The sequence below is a fragment of the Ammospiza caudacuta genome, chromosome 1, assembly GCF_027887145.1.
Source record: "Ammospiza caudacuta isolate bAmmCau1 chromosome 1, bAmmCau1.pri, whole genome shotgun sequence".
Classification (NCBI taxonomy): Eukaryota; Metazoa; Chordata; class Aves; order Passeriformes; family Passerellidae; genus Ammospiza; species Ammospiza caudacuta.
This window is the reverse complement of record NC_080593.1, coordinates 71621905-71645846: the sequence shown is the minus strand read 5'-3', so window position 1 is coordinate 71645846 and position 23942 is coordinate 71621905. Positions and strand designations below refer to the sequence as shown.

The window sequence follows — 23942 nt, the reverse complement described above, 5'->3', positions numbered from 1 at the left end:
CCTAGCTAGATGGGTAGCGTTCTGAACTTGTGCTCTTTTACTTTTGTGTGTTTAAAATACAGAAAATACTTTGCTGTTTCAAAGTAATGATGCTGTAGATGTGCTAATCCTAAAAAAAAAAAAAAAGTTTTGCTTTCCTGTTCATGGTTGTAAGTACCCAAGAAAATTAAAATATATGTAAAGTACAGATTTCTGTGCCAAGAACAGATGCAAGCAAGCTTCAGGTTTGACAGGAGTGTATTGCTTATTGTTGTCTTGTGTTGTGGTTTGCTTTGGTTTTGGGTTTGTTTGGTTTTTTGTTTTAATGAAATGTTTAAAGTAACTTTATCCACTTTTCTCCATACTCTGTGGTCACCAATTTTATTAAGCTTTGAGTCAGGCATTAAATGTTACCTGGGTTCCTGACACGTTTTGCCTGTGACGCTGTAGTCACAAGTACCACACATCTTGGAGAACAGATTCTTGGTGTTTGCGCTGTTTCATTGTGGGCAAAGAGTCTAACCTGGTTTGGGAGTAATAAATGGGAAATGCTACAGCTTTGACACTTTACCTTAAAACCTGTAATCCTACTTGACTGACTTTAAGTAAAAAGAGAATTTTCATTTTACAGATTTGAGGGGTTTTTTTTGTCTGTCCCTCCTAAAATGTGGACTTTTTTAGGATGACTTTTTGTATGGTTGAGACACAAAACAATATCAGTTGGGTTGATTTGGCTCTGAGCTGTTCCTCTACAAGGAATTCTCAAATAGATATATATGTAGATAGATATAGGGATAGTTCTGGGTTCTGGTTTTGGTATCTACTTGGAATTTTAAATCTCCTGTATTCACACAGCACATTTTTGACTAGGAAAGGATAGGAATTTGAGAGTCTGTAAAGTGGTCAAGAACACTTAGGCTTGTGGTAAGAAAGGAGAATCTTTGCTACAAATAGAGAAGTTTTGTAATTACCTTCCTCTTGTAGGATCTGGATAATAGTCCTCTACTTTTCTTTAGCTAAAGCTGTAGGGGAAGGTTTTCTTTTCTACTGCAACTCAAGAGAAAAGTGTAATGTTGGGTGAAGTTTGATGATGCTATAGATAAAACTTGTAGCTGTCTGAAGCTGTGAGTGATGGATGCTTTGAAAATATGGATGATGTTTTCCTTGAAATTTGTGTCAGTGGACCAAAGCAGATTTTTTTTTTTTAATGAGTTTTATGTGGTCTGTGTTCTCTGGAATAAGCTGGAAGATTATTGGTTCAACAGTGCCAGACATGGCCGTAGCAACGTCAGAACTTTGTCTTACTGTCACAGGAAGAATTTGGGGGAATACATTCAAGTTAAGGACATGAAAAAATGAAAGGCAAAGAGGGTTCAAGGTAGCTATTTTTGCGTGTCTTTCCAGAGCTGGTGTTCATAATGTAACTTGAGACAACTTGAATCTGTGACCTATGCAGCTTCTCCCATTCTTTTCATGTAGCAACATTGTTTTAGCTGCTTTAGAGTTCTCTGTTTTTAGAAACAAAAATTCAGGGTGGCTTTCACTGACATTCCAGATTTCTAAGGAAAGTCTTCTCCCAAAATTTTGTTGCAATTGCCACCCATCTTTAGTGGGTTTCTAGCCCCAGTTGGCCAGCTTCTGCCTTTTGTTTTTTTCCCCTTTATTTTTCCCACTGTGAAGTGGGCTGTTTCCTGGTGTTCCTCTGGATGCCCTCTGACTGCCTCAGCCTATGCAGTTTTGAAGGGCCAGCTCTTGTGCTGTGAGTGCAAGTGTTTTAACTCTCCTCAGAAGAAGCTTCACTTGCATTTTGGCTTGCAGAAAAGATTCAACAGCACAGAACAAACGTAGCTGCTTCCATCCCTGCCAAGTGGCCACTCAGATTTTCAGATGTGTTTGTACCATGGCAGTTCTCTTTGCCCATTAGGGCTGGAGGAGAATTTGCAACTTTGTTAGTGTAATAGCTGTTCTTGGGGGAGAATGTTCTTGTTCTCTAGTTTGAGTTGACAGATGTGTCTGGTTCCTTCCCGCCCCACCTCACCTCATTCACTAAGGAAAAGTAAAATATTTGCTTGCTGTCACAGCACCAACCACCACCACTTGCGCTCCCTCTTTGCTGGTGGGTTTGAGCCTTCCCTTCCTCCTGAACTGACTCATGCCCAGTTCTCATCACCCTGCAGTGTGCCACCCTGGAAACTGTCCCCAGAAAAGATGAGGTAAAAATGTAAGCTATAGTAAAGCACAGACTGGCAGTGGGCTTTTAAATACAGTGACTATTGCAAACCTGGTAATTAAGGCTGAGAATAATATAGATGAATTTATGAAGTCTTTTTACCTGACAATCTTTCTGACTATTTGCTGTCTCTCTTTTTAAAGTTTGTACTGATCTACCATACTGATACTAGTGGCTGTAAGTCACTGAAGAATTGGTTGTTTTTCTTCTGGAGCATATGAATATGTTCCTGGTGTTTCCTTGTAACTTAACCTCTGGTTGCTTAAAAGTGAAGCGTTTCAACTTTCATATTGAATATAAACACGTTTAAAAGATGACATTCATCTGCTTATGTGTTTGAGAATTTTAGTTCTGACATTACTGTTCTGTGAAGACTGTTATATAATTGTATATTAATTTTATTTTGCATTATAAGAAAGTTGTGCTTTCTTCTCTCTAGCATATCCACCTTGGTGAAAACTTAACTAGTAATATTTACATTAGTCTTTTATCAAGACATGGGATCAGTAGTTTCAGGAACAATCCCTTCCTTTGTCAAACGTTCTTTTATGTAGAGATAAAAAAATTAATTTGGTATGTATGTTTCTTTAGTAAGACTTAAGTTTCCTAACTAAATGTATTTTTTTGGCCTTGCAAGACATAGCTGCATTTAAATTTCCATCTAAAGCTGTGTCTACAATCAGAATTTAGTCTTCTGGAAGCTATTTGCTGGAAGCTGCTGCTGAATATTTTTGTTTTTAATATTCTTAGCACACCCTTTCAAAGCAGTCTGATGATTTAACTAAATTTCATCAAGATAAACTCGTAGTTTAGCAGATTGAGTTATGCCAGTGCTGGCTTCCACTTTTGACATTCAAACAATGGCTACTATGTGAGCTGTACTTTTTTTTCTCCTCTCTTTTTATTCCAGTTCCAGTGGGGAGATTCACTGTATACCATTCATAGAATAGTTAGAATATTTAGGATTAGCAACATGGAAGTGATTTGCAAGCTGATGTTCTCAAGTGGTGCAATAGTAAACTCATTGGAAGAAAATGGTTCTCATTTTGCCTTCTTCACAGGATAACTCAGCTTATTTCAGTAACTTTAAAAGTGCTGAAAGTTTTGGTCTGATTAAAAAGCTTTGGAGCTGGCTGTGAAGCAAGTTCAGAAGAAGGGGGGAAATCCCAACCAGTTTTGTGAAACCTTTTGCATGGCTGCAGGCCTAAAATTATACAGTCTCTTTCCTGGAGTAAAACAGATATTATTAATTGCTAATGGTTAATAAATAATTATGCTAATTAGCTTTTTCCAACATTAGTATTTTAAGACATAACAAGCTTTGTCTGAAGGGAAGGGAAGAACAATATGGAGAAAGAAATTTGGATTTTGTGAGCAGCTGTTCAATAGACTACTCTTAATGGCCAGAAGCAGGTTGGTAAATTATAATAAATTCCTTCAGGAGGACTTGTTTTACATCCCATGAGTGCTGCTCCATCAGAGCGTTATGCATGCTGCACTGGTGTGTGGCTAAGTCAAATCAATCATTATTTTTTCAAACACTGCGTAAATATAGCAACTCTTGCCTAACAGATAAACCTTTTAGGACATATGCCTAGTAAAATCATTAAAAGTTGAGGTTTAGTTGATGTCTATACTAACAATACTAATTACTATAGATGCAGATTGTATTATAAAGATGACAGTGCAGATGGTTGAAAGAACTGTAAATTTTCTTACAGGTTGTGAAAGAGGATGCTGTACTTTGGTGATTCTAATCAGTAATCTAAATTGAATGCTAAAAAAGGACAAAAATAACAAGACCTGTCATCCCTAGCTTGCAGATTTCCAACTCTTGTTGCCAAGAGATGGTGTGCTTGGCAGCTTCTGTGTGTTAACCTTTAGTCTTATTTACAGTGAGATTAAATGCCATTATCATTGTAACTTTGACTTTTCCTTGGAAATTAAATGCCCAAATACAAAAGTCTCTAATGATGCTATCTGAAGTCTATAGATGGAGACCTCTTTCATCCTGCTGCTGCTTTTTGCCTTTCCAAAGCCTGAAAGCTTTGTGGGATTAAAGTGGCTGCTGGATTTGTGAGTAGAGTGCCTGTGATGGGCTGGTCAGGGAGGTGCTGACCCTGAGTAAACCACTCCTGCCTGTGAAAGGGAACAGAGATCTCTACTGAAGCTTCTAGCTTGGGGAACAGGGTTAGAAGTGAAATGTGGAAATGTGGAGGTTTCCTGCTCCATTGCTGTCCCCTCTTCTAAGGAAAACCAGAAGTTATTCAGATACTTCTGGTACCTCTGGGTTAAAAAGGAGTAGCTGGAAATAGATTTGGTATCTGCTTGATTCATTTTCTCAGAATGATTATTTTGGAATTAATTGTTTCAAACTGTGTTTTTCTGCACCACGCAGACTTGTTTTGACCACACACTGGGGAGGGGAAGTTGAAAATGTCAGGGTTTACTTGTGATTTACCTGTTGGTTTATGGGGTTAGTGTTTGAAACCAGAGAACCCTGACATGCAAAATGATAAGAGCCTTCAGAGAAAAGGAAGATACTAGTGACTTAGAGCCTGTCAGCATTTGTCTGTCTTTTACAAATTACTTGTTTTCTTTAGAATTTATATTCCTGAAGTCTTAGATTCAAAGATTTTGAGACTTGAAGAAACTTCTGTAAGCACGTTCCTCTTATATATGTCAGTGACATAAGATGTGCAAATTTTGACTCTTCCTTTCCCTTTGTGTTTAAATCCTACAGAATCTTGTTTGACTTTGGGGGCTAGCAGCAAAACCCCCCAAAGTACTCAGTGTTATTCAAATCTGATACAATATTAACAAGAATGACTTTTTTTTTTTGTGCTGACATACTCTACCAACACCTCATTTTTATGAAGTAAGAATTGTCCTCAATGTGGTATTTTAATTGAAAAGCCAATGATATTGCATTGGGTTTTCTTAATTAAAAAAAAGCAAACAAAACCTATGCAACAAAATTCCAAACCTGTTTACTGTCAGAGACCAGTCTCAGCTGTCAGGCTGGGTTCAGGTAGGTTGACATGTCCCTCAGTCTTCTGTAGGAATTGAGGCAACAAAAGGCTTTCTTTTAAATGCTGATGAGTTGTTTGCTGGGAACACCCAGAAGGAGCTGTGGCTTCCTTCTCACTGGTTTGTAACTCAAGACATCCACCCAGCTTTTAATTACTGTCAGCTACACACTGTGGAAGTTCAGTTCTCTTTGGAAAAAGTAAAGTATGTTTATTTCCTTGACTGATTGTCAAGTTAGTGAAAAGGTTTTGCACCAGGTTAGAGCTCCTTTGCTTCTCTAGTTTTCCTGTTCCATACTGTAATTGGACCAGAACCATATGAACATTTTCAGACCTGCTTTTTGTGTAAGTTCGATTTCTTTATATGTATATACATTCCAGCAGAAAAAATATTTAGAAAAGATACGAGTGTAATCAGCTTACAGCAAAATGACAGTGTGTAAGTTCTCCTGTAGAATCTCAGTATTTCACTTGTGGTGGGGAAGGAGGGAGTTAGTCTGGTTTCTCCAACATCTGTTGTGTATTTTATATTTGCAGGTGTGAGAAGATGTCTACAAGAGAGTGGCTTAGCTGATGTCATTATTTTAAAGTTATTTTTTATTAAAGTGAGTGTTAATTTACAGCTGAACTTTGACCTTCTAGTTGTTTCTCTGTAATTTTAAGCAGTGACTGAAAGATTGTTATATTGAGCCAAAACCAAAAGTGTCACATCATGCTGTAGCCAAACATTTTCTGTTCTGGGGACACATTGGTGAAAAATGTCTGTTTCTCATGGTGTAGTAATACCTTTTCCAGCCTGCAGTCTACCACTGGTTAAGGAAAGAAGCTTAAAAAAAATTACAAACACCAAAAAACCAAAGCAAACTAACACCCCCCAAACAACCATAGAAATGCTCTTCAGGTGAGGTTAAGAAAGAGAAGCTGAATGACTACCTGTAGATGAATCATCATGTTGGTGAATTATTCAATTAATCCTGAGTATGAAGATGAGAATTAACTGTAGAACAGTGTGAAGGTGACTGGTTAAATTGGAATTTTGGAGAAAGTTTCCTTGCTTTCATAATGGAATAATGTTGCCTTCATATGCATCTTTAAAATGATAACACCTGTTTTTTAATACAGTGGATTATCTGGGAAGTGTTTTATGGTGTCTATGGTCTGACGCTGGTTCTTAAATCTTTCTTAGTCTCCATGGTATGTGAGATAATTTTTGTCAGGTCTATTCAATTTTTAAAGCAGACTAATTACTTCAGGTGTCTTGGTGAAAGCTCTGCAGGAGGGTACTCGCAGTCCCTGCTGCAGATCTGTGCAATGCTCTGTGCTTCCATCCCTGAATCCTGGTGATGGCCACGACAACCAAGTCTGTGCACTTGGGGTGATGATATTTTACTTCTGGGTTATTTCAGAGGTGGTCCTTTGTGTCTCTATAAGTAATTTGAGTTACCATGGTACTGAAGGATTCAATGTTATGCTAGCATCACATTATACTTTGAAATATCAAGGAAAGACTTGATTACTTTATGTGAAAGGATTTTTTTTGCTTGGATTCTTAACCTCCTGTGACTAATTCTTAAGGCTTCCTCTAATCTGAAGGATTGCATTTCCTTAGCTAGAAGGGGAAAGACACATATTAATTATGCTGAACTGAAATGTTTCTGAGGAAGTACTTAGTACTGTCCTTATGATAGCTATTATTGCTGGTGAGCATTAAAAAATTACTTTTCTTCAGTCTGAAAAATTGTATTTGTAGTTATTATATTGTATTATACTGTGTAGTTCATAGCTGTTCATGAGGTTTGGGCATAAAAGCCTTTTTGTATGCTTTTAAAAAACAAAACATAGTTCTCCTTCCTTTTGTGCAATGCATGTGAAGTAAAATTAAACTGAATAGTGGATACCATAACCTTTATACTCCTGATGATCCACTGTGAAGTATTTCCCCATTATTTCTCTCCACACAAAATATAACACTCTGAAGCTTGAAGAATTAAAACAATCCTAAGAATAAGACATTCCTGTTCAGTGTCTGGCATACTTGTATTTCTCTCTGTTGCTTGTCACCTATTACTCATAACTTGCAGTCTTTCTATGTGTGATAAGAAGGGTCCATAACAAATTTATTTTTACTGGCATAAGAAATGTAGTTCACCATAACATATATAGCTACAGAGATATATAAATTCTATCTGCCTTATTTTTTTAAGTATTCTCAATTCATGGGAAAGTTGCTCAAACGACAGTTAAAAAGAACTTTCTTTTCTTAAGAAATAATGATGAAAACCCTCCAAAAATGTTGCAATATTACTTTATTGGCTTGACCTCCAGATGGAGAAAAGAAGCAGGGAAGATTGCTTTAGACAGCAAGCTTAATTTTTTAGCCTAGTTTTGTGTGCCTGGTGATATCAAGAGGAAATGATTTTATAAAGGAGAAGAGCAGAAAAGAAGTGATGAGATGCAATAGAATGTCTTGCCAGCTGTTCCACAATGTGCTTGATGATTGCTGACAGGGAAACTGAAGGTTTCTTTCTGAGCCTTTCAGCTACGATAGCGCTGTTCCCTGAATTGGTTACCCCAAAGGTCTGTCTTTGTTTCCATCCCTCTCTGTAAAGTGTTATTGATATCAGTAAAAAATCATCCATTAAAATGATGAACTGGTTGGAAATGGTTCCACAAAACAATGTCAATGATCAGTTAACTGAATGATCCATGGTCAGTGGATCTGATAGAGGCTGCTGTTGCCTTAATAGCTTCTCCATTTTTCAGTCAAGCTTTTCTTATGGATTTCAGCAAACCTTTTCAATTCAGAATGTGTTGATGCAGCCACCACACAGTTTTCAGTAATCTTAACATCAGTATGTTCACTCTTGTTCTGTAAAACCATATTTGAATATTCCATTTACCAATATTTCTGCAGTTAAAAACCCCTTCCAATTTTCCTCCTTCTCACAATAGGGTAAGTTTGCCGAAGAATTTCTGCTGGGACATGTGCTTATATCTCTGTTTTAGTCAGTTTTCATGACTGATATCTCTTTTCAGGACTGTTTGGATATGTTGCTATAGTGTTTTATAAGCAACATTATGCGTAATCATTCATCTTATGCTTTGGCAAAAAAAAGACTTCAAGCCAAGTTCAAGTAGATTGGGTGAGATCAAACAAAAATTATGCCAGAGGCAAAAGTTAAGGCCTCAAAGGACTGTTCTTTGCATGCTTTAAACTAGGAGGGACAGTGCAACTAAACCTCTACCTCTTGTTACATGGCATTTTTAGAGTTTTAGTCCTTTACAGGAGAATGACACAACACTTGTGAAATCTGCTTTGAAATTTGCACTTTAACTGCATGGCATCAGCAAGAACAGTTTGTTTTATTCAGTCTTGCTATGCATTATAGGGAAAGACAATTTCTTTCAGTGTCTTGCAGTACTAGTCTAGCTAGTTGTATTGCAGGATGCATTTTTATTAGGATTTTCCTCAAGCTGTGAATAAACATAGGCAAAGTGAAGAACTGCCTTATAGAGGTGCTCCTAACCCTGTTATTAATTTCTATGACTTTAGGAAAGTACAGATACATGGAGATGGAGAAGATTGTAAAATAGAGTGGATAAAACACAGATGTTCTGTTTGTTTTTCCTGTGGACATCTGGGAAAGCCAGTCCCTGTATTCCTGACCACCTTCTACAGAATGTCATTAGGATCATGGGGCTTCAACCTGGTGAACTTCTCCCAGTTTGATGTGAAAAGTTACATATAATTGAAGTGAGTGTTTACAAATCACTAGCTTCCCCAAAAGAAGGAAGGAAGCAGCATGATACTATACAATAATTGTGATTCTACATCAGTGAAGCATAGAACAATTAAGCCATTGAGGGCATGGGGTGATCCAGTGGGATCACACACTTATTTCCATGTGTCCTTAAAGGAAAACTGAATTGTCATAAGTCTGAAAGGCATTTGAATTCACACATGAAATGTTTGCACTCAAATGATTCCAGATGCTGTTCAAGAGCTAGTGGTGATCCTGGCTCGTGCTTTTACCTAAAAAAATACTAAGAAGGCTGTTTTTTGCAAGATGACATGAAATACTCTTTACTTGATGAGATATGGTCATCTTCAATGTACCATATGTATGTTAGAATGGGTGCATGGAGAGGAAAAGAGAAGCTTGGCATTCTTGTAGTATGAAATTCATTAAAAATAGGTAAATAGGTATTTGGCACCTGCATCTTTGGGGAAATAGTTTTGAAAAGAGTTTTGGGAAGACATAGCATTCATTATCAGAATAGATCAACAGAGCAACTTTCCCTACAACTGAGAATTTTGCCTTTCCTGCATGCCACCTGGAGGGTAACAAGCTTGATCTTTGCTGGTCTCATCCCAGCAATTTTGGAGAAATTTTTGTTACACTTAGTAGGATGAGCACCTCTCTATCCACTCCCTCCCTGGGACCCCTGCTGTTCACCTTCTGATGCAAACTTTAGTCACTTGATGGCTGAATGCCAGGTTGAGGTTGTCCTACAGAAGTACGTGAGAAAACTCGGAAGTGTTTTCTTTGAAGTTGAACATTCCTTCATGTAAACCTTTGTCTTGAGTAAAACAAATATCCGGGGGGAAAAAATGGAATGTTCTCCACATGTATCTAAAACTGTTGTGTGGTTTAGAAACAAACAAGCTTTCTAGAATATCTAGAAAAGTTTCCCTCACAGATCATCCAGATACAGACGGAATGTTTAAATTACGATGAGTAGGTATCCTGCTAAAAGGAGCAGCTTTGCGCTAGCAAGCATCCTTTGAGCCCGTTGGTTTGCCAGGTTCCTGGAGAAACAAAGCAATATTGATAAATAAGATGTGTAAACATGAAGCCACAGTTTTTGTTTGGAAGTCTACCATGAGAGCAATGTGTGTGTGGCTGGAAGAGTGCCTGTGCCCATGGATGGTCTGTAGAGAGCAGATGGCACAGATTTCTACTGCATTGATCACAGCCCTGAGTGAATGGGACATAGTGCTGTGTGTCAGCCAGCATGACTGACCTCTGGGAGGCAGGGAGAGAAGGAATGTGCCTGTGATGCCTTAGACCATTCGGGGAGTGGGCTTGCCATTATCTCAAAGCAGTTTGTTGTAGACTTCTTTGTGGATGGCAGTAAGTCACATAGCTTCCTCCAAGGTGCCTCCTGGTGCCGTGTCATCTGGGCAGTTTTCTGTGAGATTAGAGTAGTTGAGCTGTTTGGTTGTATGCATCTACTGCTTGCCAACATGTTCACTAATACAAAAGCATTCAGTTGTACTTTTGAGGCCTTGTTCAGTGTATTTTCTGATGTGCCAAATATTTGCATTCTGCTGCTGGTGAGTAAGGATGCTCATTTAAAGGGTATTTTGTACTGTATAGTTTGGTCAGGGCACAAGTTGTAAGATCAGGTAACAAGAGTCCTGTCATGATGCCTCTTCAAGCTTTCCAAATAGCAGAAAACCCTTAAGAGGAAGAACATGAGGGAACTAGATGATGCCCCTTCTCTTGGAGTGAGGCAGAGGAACAAGACAGATGGTTTGATGCAGAGTAGGTTACTTGGTGTGGGGATACAAAACTCCTAAGCACTGCTCAAATGTATGTATGGTATAATCCAGTATGGAAGCTTCTTTTTCTGTTGACTTGGAGTATATTGTAGTGATCCAGTGATAAGCATGTAAGAAGATTCATATGGTATCAGGTGCTATTTGTTGTCCGTATTTGATGGAGGTGTTGCCTCAGCTCAGGCAAAAGCCAGATGGTAGATGCAAATGTGAAACCTCAAGACTATTCCAAATAGCTGTATGGTGGTATTGCTCTGCAATTCTTAACAGCATTAAAAGGAGGACCCGTGTACTTAATGGTAGGAAAATTGATTGTGTATATACATCTGATAATCTTCTCCTAGTATATTCTTCAAAGAAATGGGCTCTTTTGGGTCCCTGTGTGTCTGAAAATGAGGCCCCCTTACACTTTGATGTCATGTTTACACTCAATTTTTAGCAAAATCAAGAGTTCTCTTACTGTTCCTGGTATGGAAATTTTAAGTGTTTCTTAAAAAACATAGGATGTTGCCATTTTTAAGTGGTGGTGATTTTGTAATAAAAAAAGTAGATACTGTTTTCTTCACATTGGCCTTTTTTGCAAAACCTCCTGTGTTTGTTCAGTTAAAGCATACCCTTATGTCCCTTGGCAATTAAAGAATTTATGAATTTCAAAGAAGTAACACTGTGATCTTGCAGTGTTTGGCTTAGGTTAGGAGTAAATGTAAGAGAACAGTTTACAAAGTTAGTGAGACAGGGAGGTTTCCGTAGAATTTCCTTGTAGTTCCTAGGGTGCAAAGACATTCAAATGAACTGCAAAGAAACCTTGAGATTAGAGGAATACAGACAAATGAATACAGACAAAAATGATTAAATGTGTCCCATGTATTCCACTTCTCCACAGTCTGCAAAGACAGTTAAATTTAACTAGGTTTTGTGCAATGGTAAATGAAAGAAGCTTGTTTGTGTCAAGGTCTTGAAAATAATCTGTTTCGATGTTTCTTGAAAGCTTCTTAATGAAAGTTTTAAATAGTTTTTCTCTTTTCAGAGATCTGTGCAAAACTGCCTAATTCATTGGAACAAGACTGATGTGGAAAAATTTAAACTATTTTTAAAAATGTGGAAATGTTTAAACTATTTGAAGAGTTGCTTTACCTTGATCTTGCTTTGTCCTTACGTTAACTAGGAAGCTGTTCATGAAAACTACCTTGATGAAAGAATTCTTTTGATTACTGCACTTGAAGATGATGCAAAGGATTTTTGCTAACTCAGTCTGCAGGTGATTTTTAATACTCTATTGAATTGAAGAAATTGGTATTTTGCTGGTGGTTTCATGGTAGTTGTATATTCCAAATCCTGCTCCTGACAGATGGGATAAGCAAATGCGATTGCTCGCTTTCCTTTCCTAGTAGCCTTAGACAAGAACCTTGGCAATTAATGAAACTGGGTGGGTTTTTTTTCCCCCTTTTGAAGCTGACAAGGGAAAGCTGTGAAGTTGGGTACACAAGGCATTGTGTGGTATCTGTAAATATAAGGACGACCTTCTGCAACCTTCTCTGAAAAAACACTGCATCCTTTTGCTATCGCCCAGATAATCCTTATCCTGCTTGGCTTTTGGCCACCAGGAAGCTCAGTCCATGTGGCATCAGAGCCCTTGATTAGCAAGAGTGGCCGTGTGGAACAGAGGTATTGAGTCTAATGTCTAATTTCAGTCAATTCATATTTCAGTGTTTTGAACATGAGTGCAGCTTTTACACAGCTAAGCATCTTCACTAAGAGTTGTCTTTGCTTATAGAGGAAGGCAGGCGCTGTCTGAATAAATACTTCTGCTCATTCAAGGATGTTTTACTACAGAGTTAATGTTTATTTACAGTTGTAGTGTAGAACATGCACAGTGTATTAAACAAAACCCTAAAACCTGAGTAAATCTTAAACTGTAAAAAGCCCAAAACCTTAGAAGCATATTTACCCTTGCTTAAAAATATCCAACAAATATGAAACTGCTCCTTGGCATAATAAAAAGATTTTGCAAAACATGGAATTCTGGCAAGTGTTGCCTTTGGAAAAAAAAGTATTCAAATCTTGGTAGACCATGTATCTTTGACTTCCTAATTGTTTTTCTACATTTATTTTTTTGGTAGAACAATGTTTTGGACAGCATAAGAAGAACTTGTTGTCTTAAGAGTCTTACCATTTTCATTTTTTGCCTTTTTTTTTTTTTTCCCCAATGAACTAAAGCGTGGATTTATGTAGGGAGGACTTAAAATGGATAACATTCCTTTTGTGAGGAAGAAGTGCATGTGGGTACAGTAAGCTCTGGGGAACAACTGTTAAGATCTCACCTGCTAAATTTCTCCCCTGTTACTGTTTCTTCCATTTCTCCTAGACAAAAGGTGTTGCAAATAGTTAAGTAAAGACAGTAAATGAATGTTACATTTTGGTCCAAATATTTATGCTTTTCACCAGAATCTAGCTTTGGTATTTCTGTAGCGTTTTCCTTGTTTTTTTGTTTTGAAATTTCAGTCACATTTTTCCTTTTCTATTCCATTGCAGAACTATTAGGAAATTTATTTCTGTGATTGCTCTTTGGGCTCTTTTTGTTCTTATTTTATCCCTTACTGGTGTAAAGAGAAATCTGAGCTGCCCAAAGCTCAGGGTGTTGAAGACCACAATTAGGCTGTCTGGTCTCTTGGCCACTCTGAATTCACAACTCTGAAAAGTATTAGAGTCCATCTTTTAAAGACCTCTGCTGAAAATTAGGAAGTTTGGAAATCTTGTAATAAAAGGTGAGAATTGCATAAATAAGCAGAGTTACTGAAAAAAATTATTTATTCAGAAGATACCAGCACAGTTAAGAAACTGGGCTCAGACCATGCTGACTGGGAGAGGCAATACCAAAGAGAGTTATGACGAGTTGTAAGGCAAGCGGTTTACTCCCAGAACTTGAAATGTCCAGAAACAGAGTATTTTCTTCCATGATTGGCAGATCATATCACTGCAGGATCAGCACTTTGCTTCCATCCAAGCAAATATTGCAAGCCTGAGAGCTGTTGAAGTTATAACAAACAGGCCTTCCTGACTGGATTTTCAAATTTCTCACTATGGAAACTTTTGAGAAAACAAGAGTTGAGTTACTGTGCACTGCTCCTGTCCTCCAACTGGATTATGATTTCTTGTTTTGTGTTTTCTTGTAAATAAACTACATTTCAGACAAAATTACAGTATCCATCTGTAAAGCTGAGTACAGAAGAATGAATTAAAAATCTTTTTCCTGATCTACACTCATTTACTTTTCTTTTATTAGGCTTTGATCTCATGCAAACATGATAGCAAGTGAGGTGTTTATTTTGTTTTGTCTCAAATAACTGACCTTGTATTCTGTTAGGAAACATCTTGGGCTAAACTTAGGTAAAAACCTCAGGAGGTGAGCAGGAGTGGATAAAGCCTGCTTGAGCCATCAGCCTGAGAGGCTGCTGCTACAGTGCTGAAAGCAGCTTTAACCTCAGCTGCTGCATTAGGCTGCTGCAGAAAGGATAAAAAGAAAGAAAGAAAGAAGTGGCTCTGTCGTGGAGTGAGATGAGTCCAGTATTTCTGGTAGGATATGTATTGAGCTGTGGTCATAAGTTCAGGTGCTCTCCCCAACTTTCAGTGATAGCCTTGTTACTGCTGCTGTTATTGGTTTTCCACTGTAGGATGTTAAAGGTGGCATGCCAAGATGTCATATTTTTCCTCCTGGTGTCACTTGACAGAATTACTCATTTCCTTTAAACATAAAAGACACAATTCATTCTGAACCCAAAATTTCAGGGCTTTATGGATTTTTTACTGTGACAATTCTGAATTTTGAAATTTTGATATCTAAGTTATTCTTCTGGGGGCATAGCCAAGCTTAGTCCTGGGTTTCCTGGTTTCTTTGCCCTCTGCAGTAGGTTTTGTGTGTCTGGGTCTCCACTGGACAGTGTTTGAGGTGAGTTTGCATTTGTTACATATTGGGGGGTTTCCCCCTGAGTCGCTGTGAGTCACTTAATGGGGCTGTTGATTTAGTCTGGGTACTCAAGGATAAAGCAGGTCCAAATAGCTCATAGCTGTTGCTGATTGGAGCTGCTCTTGCTCTTTTGGAAAGGTGAAAGACCATCTGATCCCAGGACTTTTCTGAAAGCAGGAGGAAATAGGGATGGGCAAAACAATAATCTTGTGGCTTTAAAATTATTGCGGGTTTCCCATTACCTACATAGAAGTTCTAATTTTCATCTGGAACGTTGCCCATATGATTTGCATTTCCATGTTTATAGACACAATCTTCTAATCCCTATGCTTTCACTAGTGAGACAGAAAGGTAAAGCTAGTTTCTTTTCAAATTCAGAGTTCCTAACTTATTTTGTTTATATAAGTGTACTAATGGATAAGTATACAATACTAGACATTCCAATTTGAAGAAAAAACTAAGGTTTTGTGGCTCATAACTTCTATAAGCTTTAGAAGGCTGTCTACTGAGACTACTCTTCTTTTTGATGATAGTTCCTTTGGATGGGTCTGAGAGCTAGCAGTTATTTTGAGTTTCTTGATGCCTGAATGTTTAGGGGTGTGATTTTTAGTTTTTTTTCGAAAAAGCCTTCAAGCACCTGACTGTCATCACTGGCAAATTTGTGGTGTGCTTGGACATAACACACTATGTGCCGCAGGTTCCTGCAATCAGGAAAAAAACCTATATACTCAGTTTGTTGGTGTAATTTGTTTTTCCCAAGCTGAGATGTTGAGGGGAGATTTGTGTGATAGAAACAAGCTGTTTGATTATTGTAGAATATCATACCGGTTTAGATTAAAGGTTTTATGTAATTAAATACCAACACTTAAAACATCAGCAGCATTTAGCTGACATACCTTACTGTTGTTGGCTTAATTTAAGCCAAACTGGTTGGTATGGAGCAAACTTGAGTTAAAGAGGTTTATTCTGTTCATGTCAGCCTTAGAGTGGTCCAAGGCTTGCTCTCAAAATGAGAGGTCTATGTTGAGGTTTACAGTGGAATAGCTATAAATATTGATGATGTGACTAATGTTGTTTTAGATAAAGAGAATTGGAGGGAGGGAGAAAGGAAGAGTATGTTGGTATTTTCTGTAAGTGCAGTTGCAGCTTTTAATATAACTTAATAGTTTACCAGTGGAATAGTGTGTGAGGTCAGATGGAGCTCAGACTAGGAAATAACACAGTGATTCATTTTTCCAAAGCAACTTTGCTTTTCTTTTGCCTTTAAACAAAACTTAATTGGAAAAGAGTAGTGTAAGTAAAATGCTTTCCTTGTTGCTAACTTTTCCTCCTGCTTAATTTTATTTTGTTGCACTGCAGTTAATGAATTACAAACCCCTTTGATTAATTGGACAGTCTTTTAAAACAAAGATAATTTTTTTTACATTTACCGCCTTTTGACTTTTTCTTTTGACAGCAGGAACAAAAGGACACTTGTTTTTGTATTCTTACTTGGCCAGAATACAAATCAAAATAGCAAAATAACTACTGCATTTAGAGGGTGGCAGCTTTAATAAATCAGTTAAATACTTCAGAGTTCATAGTTCTTCCTGTTTTCAGTATGAGGAATTTTTTATGAATGCTTCAATGCTTTACCTCGATTATCACCTTGAAGATTTGAGACAAAGTGTAGCACTGTTCTTTTTATAGTATCTGCAAAAAATTACTGATTTCCTCTATAAATCACTGGAAATTATTAGAAGTATGCATTTTTCAAGAAAAATAACTTTTCACTTTATTACTCTGATGGATTTTTTGTTTTTAAGGAAGACTGCTCTAGGGTGCCATGTACAAATGAATAGTTGTTACAGACTGCTATTAAAATCAGTTGGATGTTGTTTTAGAATGGTGTCTATCTCCTGCCCCAAAGGATCTGTCACCATACTCCAGCTCAATAAGTCTCTGAAATAGCATTAGCTTCTAGCTGTGCAAAAGTTTAAAAGTTGATGAACCAATTTATTGTGCAAGGCCACCAGTGGCCCTGCTTCTGTAGATTTTCATGGGGAGATGGATTATTCATTCCAACAAGGCTAAATAAAAATGGTCACTCTGCACTGTTGCTTCTGTTGTTGCAGAGAGATGCTTTTAGGGAACAACCCGTGTCCTATGGATGAAAGTGTGCCTCTTTTTTCCATGCACTTTCCCCCAAACAGATTAATTGAACCTGCCAAAATTTAACTTCAGTAGAACACAACTGTAGTTTGTACTTCAAAAGGAATTGAGAACGTCTAAGAATGGCCTTGATAATTGACATTTAGTTTGAATTTCCACAAACTCACCTTTGTAGTTATTCCTAAGGGCACAGCACTAGCCTCAATCAGTTTTGAATTTTCCAAGTATAAGCACCGTTGATCTCTTCTGTGCTATGTGGAAAACCATTACACATTTTTTTTCAGAGGTGTAATGAATTCTGAATACTTGATACACTGTGGGGTGTTTCTTTTCAAATGTTTATATTTGTCCCCCACAACTGAGAGCCCTTTCTCCTCAATGGTACAGTCATAATACTCTTGCATCATTAATGTTAGGTCTTCAATTCTTTTTCCCTCCTTCTGAAAAAGCACTCCATATGCTTTTCCTGGAACTCTAGGAGTAGTAATAAAAGAACTCTATACCTCCTCCTCCTCCTCATGATCATTTTCCCGTGACCTCTTTTCCCTTGTTGCTTCATCCATCTAGTACTTCCACTCCTCTTTGTTAGCAGAGAGGGGCTGTGGGGAAGAGGGAGTCTTCTAGATTAAGAATGTTCAGGCATTCAGGCATTATCTAATTCTTGATTCCAAGAGCTCTCTGGAAGGGTGTTGGAGGTGGCCAAATTAAAGAAAGAGGGTGAAGATGGCCTGCATGTCAGGGTGCTTCTACAGCCTTCTCTGGATGTGTCAATATAAATCCCAAATTAGTTCATGGCAAATGGAACTTGACTGTGTAAAACAGTGCAAAATAAAGGAGGTTGGATTGCTAAACAGGATATTGAGTTACACTTGTTTTCAGTTTTCTGTATAAATTATCCTGTTATTTGCTCATGGATCAAGTCAAACTTGATACTGTTTTTATACTAGATGATTTAGGCAAAGCACTGTCTAACTCATTTGTCTCAATTTCTTCACCATGTTGGAAGTTTTTCTTTGATAGTGTGTCAAAGCTTATTGAAGTTTTTGACATTAACTACTGTATTAAATATAAAATATTGCATCCTAAAGTTGTCTCATGCTAGTTTATATGGCTGTTTTCTTTTGTCTGGGAATTTTACAGACATGTTGTAAGGCAGCTGCAGTTGGAAACCTGCTGCTGTGTCTTGGAAGCCAGCTGAAGTATCGTTCCTTGTATGAGCTTTCAAACTAGTATTTAGCTGAAGACTGCACAGAAATTCAAGTCTGAGGTGCCAGAGTGTGCTGATGAGGAACTGTTTTAGCTGAGGTGGTTTATTTAGTCAGTCTTGTTAAACTGTTTTGATTGTTCAAGCAGGTCTGACATATCTGTAAGGATCCAGGCCTCATTGTAATCCTACTTAAAGGCAGCCTGTAGGAAACTTTGTTTCAATACTGTTTGTCCACAGACAGAGATCTGCTTCTGTCTTCTGATATTTTGTTGATTTGTTATAAACTGAACATCATTAGCTGCATACTTTACATTAGCAAAACTAAGCTCTCAAATGAAATATAATAGCACCTATATTATATAATAATTTAATGCCTAGTTCCTTTAATATCCCTTTTCTAATCCCTTTACAGGGATTCCTGTATCTTGAAGACTTTGCAGTATAAATGTAAATCAGTAGCTTTGATAATAGAATTTATATGTGTAATATATGTGTCTCTTCCTATGGCTAAAGGTTTAAATCACTTTACAAACCTTACTTATTATTATTTACTCCCTGACCTCATTAGGAGAAGATGGAAAGTGTGCTGTCCTTACCAGCTGCAAGCTCTTTGAGGCTTTGATGGCTGTTGTGATTGCCATTCCCACTGGCAGGCTGCTGTAATGAACAGAGAAGGAAGGGAGCCGTGACCCCTGGGGCTGTGTGCGATACGGTATCGCAGCGCAGGACAGCGCGGATCTGCGCTCTGCGCGATCACCAGACACCGAATCAGCTGCGCTGTGCCAGAGCCAGAAAGCAGGAGCTTTCACACTTGCTGCCTGTTTCCCACTCATTGTGAAGCCCTGCCCTATCACTTGATAGACCTGGAAAGGAAGTGCAGAGGAAGCAAGTGCCACTGCTGGTTCAAAATGTTCCAGGGTGACTGGAAACTTTGAGCAATGGCCTGGGTGAGAAGAACAAGACCTTATTGACAGGGTTCAATCCCAGTTAAGTCTGTTTCCCATCAACTTCCTAAGTAATCACAGCCTTTCTTTTTCCTCTCCTTTGCACTCTCTGGGTCTCCCACTTTCACCTCCTTTTTTTCATTTTATTAATAATTTTATGTTGTAGTGGGCTGAGCAACTAAGGAGAGTTCGGAAGTTTTACCCTCTCTGCTAAATCCTGGAGGAATTGCTAATGAGAAAGATGACAAAAGCATTAAAGGTAGCTGTCATCTCCCCCTTTACACTTACGCTTTTCCAGATTTTCCATCAAATATTCTTTGAATTTCTCCTTTCAGGGCCTTGTTCTTATAATTTGATGTACATATTCTTCCAGTGAAGCTATGGCACATGTGGTTATTTTCATGATTAACTGGTGTCATAGACTGCTATTACAGGGCTCTAGCCCTGTGAAGATCTGAGCACATACGTGTACATGTAGTGTGGAAGCTGAAACTTTCTTGGTTTCAGGGTCTTTTACACTGTGTGAGACTTTATGAAGCATTTATACCATGAAGTAATTCCTTTTCTAATGCTGCACTTTTAAACATAGAGCAATGTGCCCCTTGTGCACTGTACTGTGCCATTTTGCATACCTAGGATTTTGCCCTCAATGCAGTAAGCAATTTCCCTTGGCAGTCCTGCTCCTGTAGGGCCTCCTAGTGCATTTATAATTTCTTACTTTAGTGTGTTATTCTTCTTAGGCTCTCTGAGGCAAAAAAATCATTTAAAATGAGGTAAAAAGGAAGTTTTTCTCTGGAGCAACATGCTTTTAAGTGATGGTCAGAAAGAAATGTTGTCTGTTTAGTTTTGCTCTTAAACATCTCTGGCCATGATTTTGACAGAGCAGATCCACATAACAGAGTTTAAACCTGTAAGCATAGTGGCATCTCATTGTTTTTATGTTTTTTTTGTAGCAAGTCATTTGGGTCTGGTGGAATACATTCACATATTGAAGGAACAAGCAATTCAAGAAGTGAGTGAAAGTGCAGACTTTGGGCATGGGTAATCATTGAATTGGTTAGTGAGAACTCTTTTGGAGGGGCAAACTTTGCTGAGTATGTGATGGTATTTACACATTTATAGAGGTATTATGAACTTACTGGTTTTGGTAATTCTGGCAATATTCATTTGGCAGAATCCTCTTATTTCAGGAAAATGTGTGCTAGCACATGTTTTGAAGTATTTGCTTTTGAGGAGCTTAATAATTTAAGTTTGACAAGGATTTTACAGGAGAAAAAAAAAAAAGAAGAAAAACCTCTGAAATTAAATGACCCAGATTTCCAAATTCTCAACCTTCAATGATATATATTTAAGATCTGAAAATGGCTTTTATTGTGTAGTTTAAATATAAGGTGTGCTAGGGATGTTTTTGAAAACTCTTTAGGTCAGGCAAGGCAGAATTATTACTGCCTTCAGAAACCTTGTAGAAGGAGTACCCGGGCAAGGGAGACGCCAGTGTGACAAGGTGCTACTGAGGCATGTTGGTTTGCAGAGGATGCCAAGCTTGTACTATTTTTTTACATGTTTTTCCTTCCCTATCTCCAAAATAGCTCAAATTCAAAGACTGTGGTTAGGATATTTTAGAAAGATAGTCCCCAGGCACTTTATAATGGAACTTGGGAAGAGATTCAAGAGATGGGAATTCTCAACCACCATTTGTAAGCAAGTCATCTTAAAATATACTGCTTCATAGTCTAAAATTAACTAAAGAGAAACTGTGGTATTTTTAGGTCGCTGTATGAATCTGGAGAAATCAAAGTATAGGCTGGTTACCCGGTCTACTCACTACAAGTTTTTTTCTTCCCTCTTTTGAGATCTTAACCAGTCCAAATCTCCCAGGCCTATTCACTGTGTTTCTAACATTTTCCTATATCTTGCTCTTCCCAGGATGGATCGTACTTGGCTGAGTTCCTGTTGGAAAAAGGCTATGAGGTGAGTGACTCGCTGACTGGCTGCAGGCTGATGGAGTCGTTTGGATGCTGTAGCTCCAGCCCGCTTCCTCTGCTCCTGTCCTTCCCTGTGTATGTTTTCCACTCCAGTCCTAGATAACAAATCAAAACTCCAGAGAGGAATGTGCAACATGCCCTGTAATCATGCCAGGTTATTGTACTATTTATCATGTAATGTCCACTGGTGGATTCCCTCTTCTCCTCGGGGTATAGCTGGTTTGCATGTTTCCCGCCAGCCCAGATAAGCAGTGACCTGTGTGAGCCAAAACTGTAAGGAATTAGGGAATAATTTATGATGCAATGTACCACATAAAGGAATAAGAACCTCTTGTTTGTTCTTTTTCCCCACCTCTCTGTCCACAGTAAAGACTCTTTTTTTGGCAGTTTTATTTCAGCAATGAAACTTTGCTTTTTCTGTTTAAAAAGGAAAAAACAAACCCTAAAATAAAACCCAAATAACAAACCCCAAACACGTTGTACTTTGGTACAGTTACTTTCTATGTTTTATCTTGGATTAATTAATTATTGCTTAGCACGTGATTTTTTTGCATTCTTTTTCCTTGAAATAAAGGGAGTCTGATTTCTTCTTGCTGCATAATTTTCCCTGGCAAAAATCACATTTCTTCTGGTCCAGCAAAGCAACAATCATGTTGTAGCAATTGTTATGGTTTGATTTGAGGGGTTTGAACAGATGTGGGCATAAATGTAAGAATATTTGCCTTCTTGATCATAGAAGATGCTTCTAAAATGTATGAAAATGGAAGGAGACAGGTTGGTCAAATTAATCTCCCCAAAATGTAGTGTTTTTTTGGAGTTTAGTAAAAGTTAGTGCTTGTTTTAATGTTGAATTTTATTACTTCTGTTGTGACACTGCTTCATAGCTTAATGAAAAGTCTCTTCTCAGCCAGTTTGTGCTTCCCATGCTTTTGTAGCAGATTAATGTTGCCTTGCTTATTCCACCCTTTCTTTGGCTTTATTGATTAATTTGGTTGTTGAAGTTGGTTTTTAAGTATTGTAAATTGATTATTTTTTACTATTTCTCCATTCCATTTGGGGATGAGGGATATTGTGATTGCTTTTGCTATTTTGAAGGCACATTCTCTCATTTTCCACGATGAAGTTGGGAGCTGACAACACCAAATGAAACATAATCCTTTCAACAATACAAAGGTGGCTATAGTTGGGTAGAGTTCTTTCCTTCTGTTCTTCAGCTCTCCATCAATTTTTTGGAGTTCTTTTCTGTGCTCCCATTTAGAAACCTCTGTTCCTAAATAACTGAATGCAAGCATGCGACAACTGATTGCCTCTCTAATTGAGATGCTTTATTCAACCTCCCTTTCTTTTTAAAATTTCAATGTGTTTGAAGATCTGTCTCTTGAGAAAAATCCACTGATACATTCTTAAGTAGATTAACCAGTCTGCACACATTTTGGCCTGTCACAGAGTTTGCATTTCACTTGCAATTCTCTGTCCCATGCAGACAAAGGTACCTTTCATCAGTTTTCTTACGGTAATATGGCTGTCATGGATTAAGCGTTTGGCAGGTTTTCTTGCTCTTGTATGTGCATACCAGAATAAGGAGTGGGGGAAAAAGAAAAAAAAAGAAAGAAAAGAAAAAAAAAATTGCAGGGTTCACATGGGTTTTTTTGTTATCACTGAATGTAACAGGCTCTCTGGATTTGTCTGTTTACCGACTCTTTTGAAGTCCTGGGATGGGTGCATTTAGCACATCTCACTGGTCAAAAGTTTGTATCACAGTCATGAGCAGACACAAAGCTCTTGCACGCCCAATCTTTCATCAAGCTTTTGAGCTGGCAAGATTTGATTTATTGGTCAACCGTTCAGATGATCATGAATTTCAGCATGACTTCATTCAGAGATAGATAATTGAATGCTCAAGAAGTCTCTCATCAGAACTTTAAGCCAAAATATTTAATCTTGCTAGAAGAATCACAGAATAATTTAGGTTGGAAATGACCTCCAAGATCATCCAGTCCAATGGTTAACCCAACACTATCAAGTCCACCACTAAACTGTCTTCCTAAATGCTAGATCTACTTGTCTCTTAAATACCTACAGGGCTGGTGACTCAGCCACTTGTCTGGGCAGCCTGTTCCAGTTCTTGACAACCCTTTCCATGAGTAAATTTTTTCCTAGTATTTAATCTAAACCTCCTCTGTTGTTAAGCGCCTCAGTTTGCTTCCTTCAGAATAATTAGTTACATTAAAACTGCAGTCTGATATTTTACTCAGCAAAGTAAAAGTTTGTTTGAGAACTTAAAATATTTTCAGCATCATTTGTGCAAATGAAGTCATTGTGAAAGTGAAGTTATTATGAAGGTGTCTTTTTTTGAAAGTGTTTCTCTGTAAACTTGATGTGCCTATAAATTATAGGCACACATATCACACAATCTATAAAGAATTATTTTGATAGGACTTTTAATTACATGTTTTTTATGATGTATCTTCATAAATCCATCATTTGATGAAAATTTCTTTTGGGGGCACATTTCTCAGTGCCCCACTGATCCTGAAAGGGCAAATGTTTTATTCAGTTGTGGAAAGTTGAGTTTGAATTGTAGAACAAGGTATGTTGAGAGCCATGCGACAGGACACATACCTTGCTCACAAAATCACAAGTGATTTTCTGCAAGGAAATTGGCATAATAAATTTGACCTGTAAGTTGTAAAAATGAAGTTATTGAGCTCTTTTAAATCTTGCTGCCAAAATTTCATTCTTAAATCAGCAAACTGGTATTAATCTGCAGTTGTGTGCACTTTTTCACTTGGTTAAATTTTAGACTTAAGATGAAATGAAAAGCATTTTCTTTGTCAATAACCATAGCTTGTTTTAGCCTGTTCCTGTTTCTATATTCTTGCAAATTAAC

At 37.8% G+C, this 23942-nt stretch overlaps 1 protein-coding gene across 1 annotated transcript in view; it reads left to right on the top strand.

The window, feature by feature from the left end:
* Window positions 1-23942, top strand: part of GMDS (GDP-mannose 4,6-dehydratase) — a 407910-nt gene that overhangs the window by 40052 nt on the left and 343916 nt on the right. The window contains exon 2 of the mRNA XM_058807075.1: window positions 20994-21038. Within this exon, the coding sequence (XP_058663058.1) occupies window positions 20994-21038 (45 nt within the window). The remainder of the gene's footprint in view (window positions 1-20993; window positions 21039-23942) is intronic.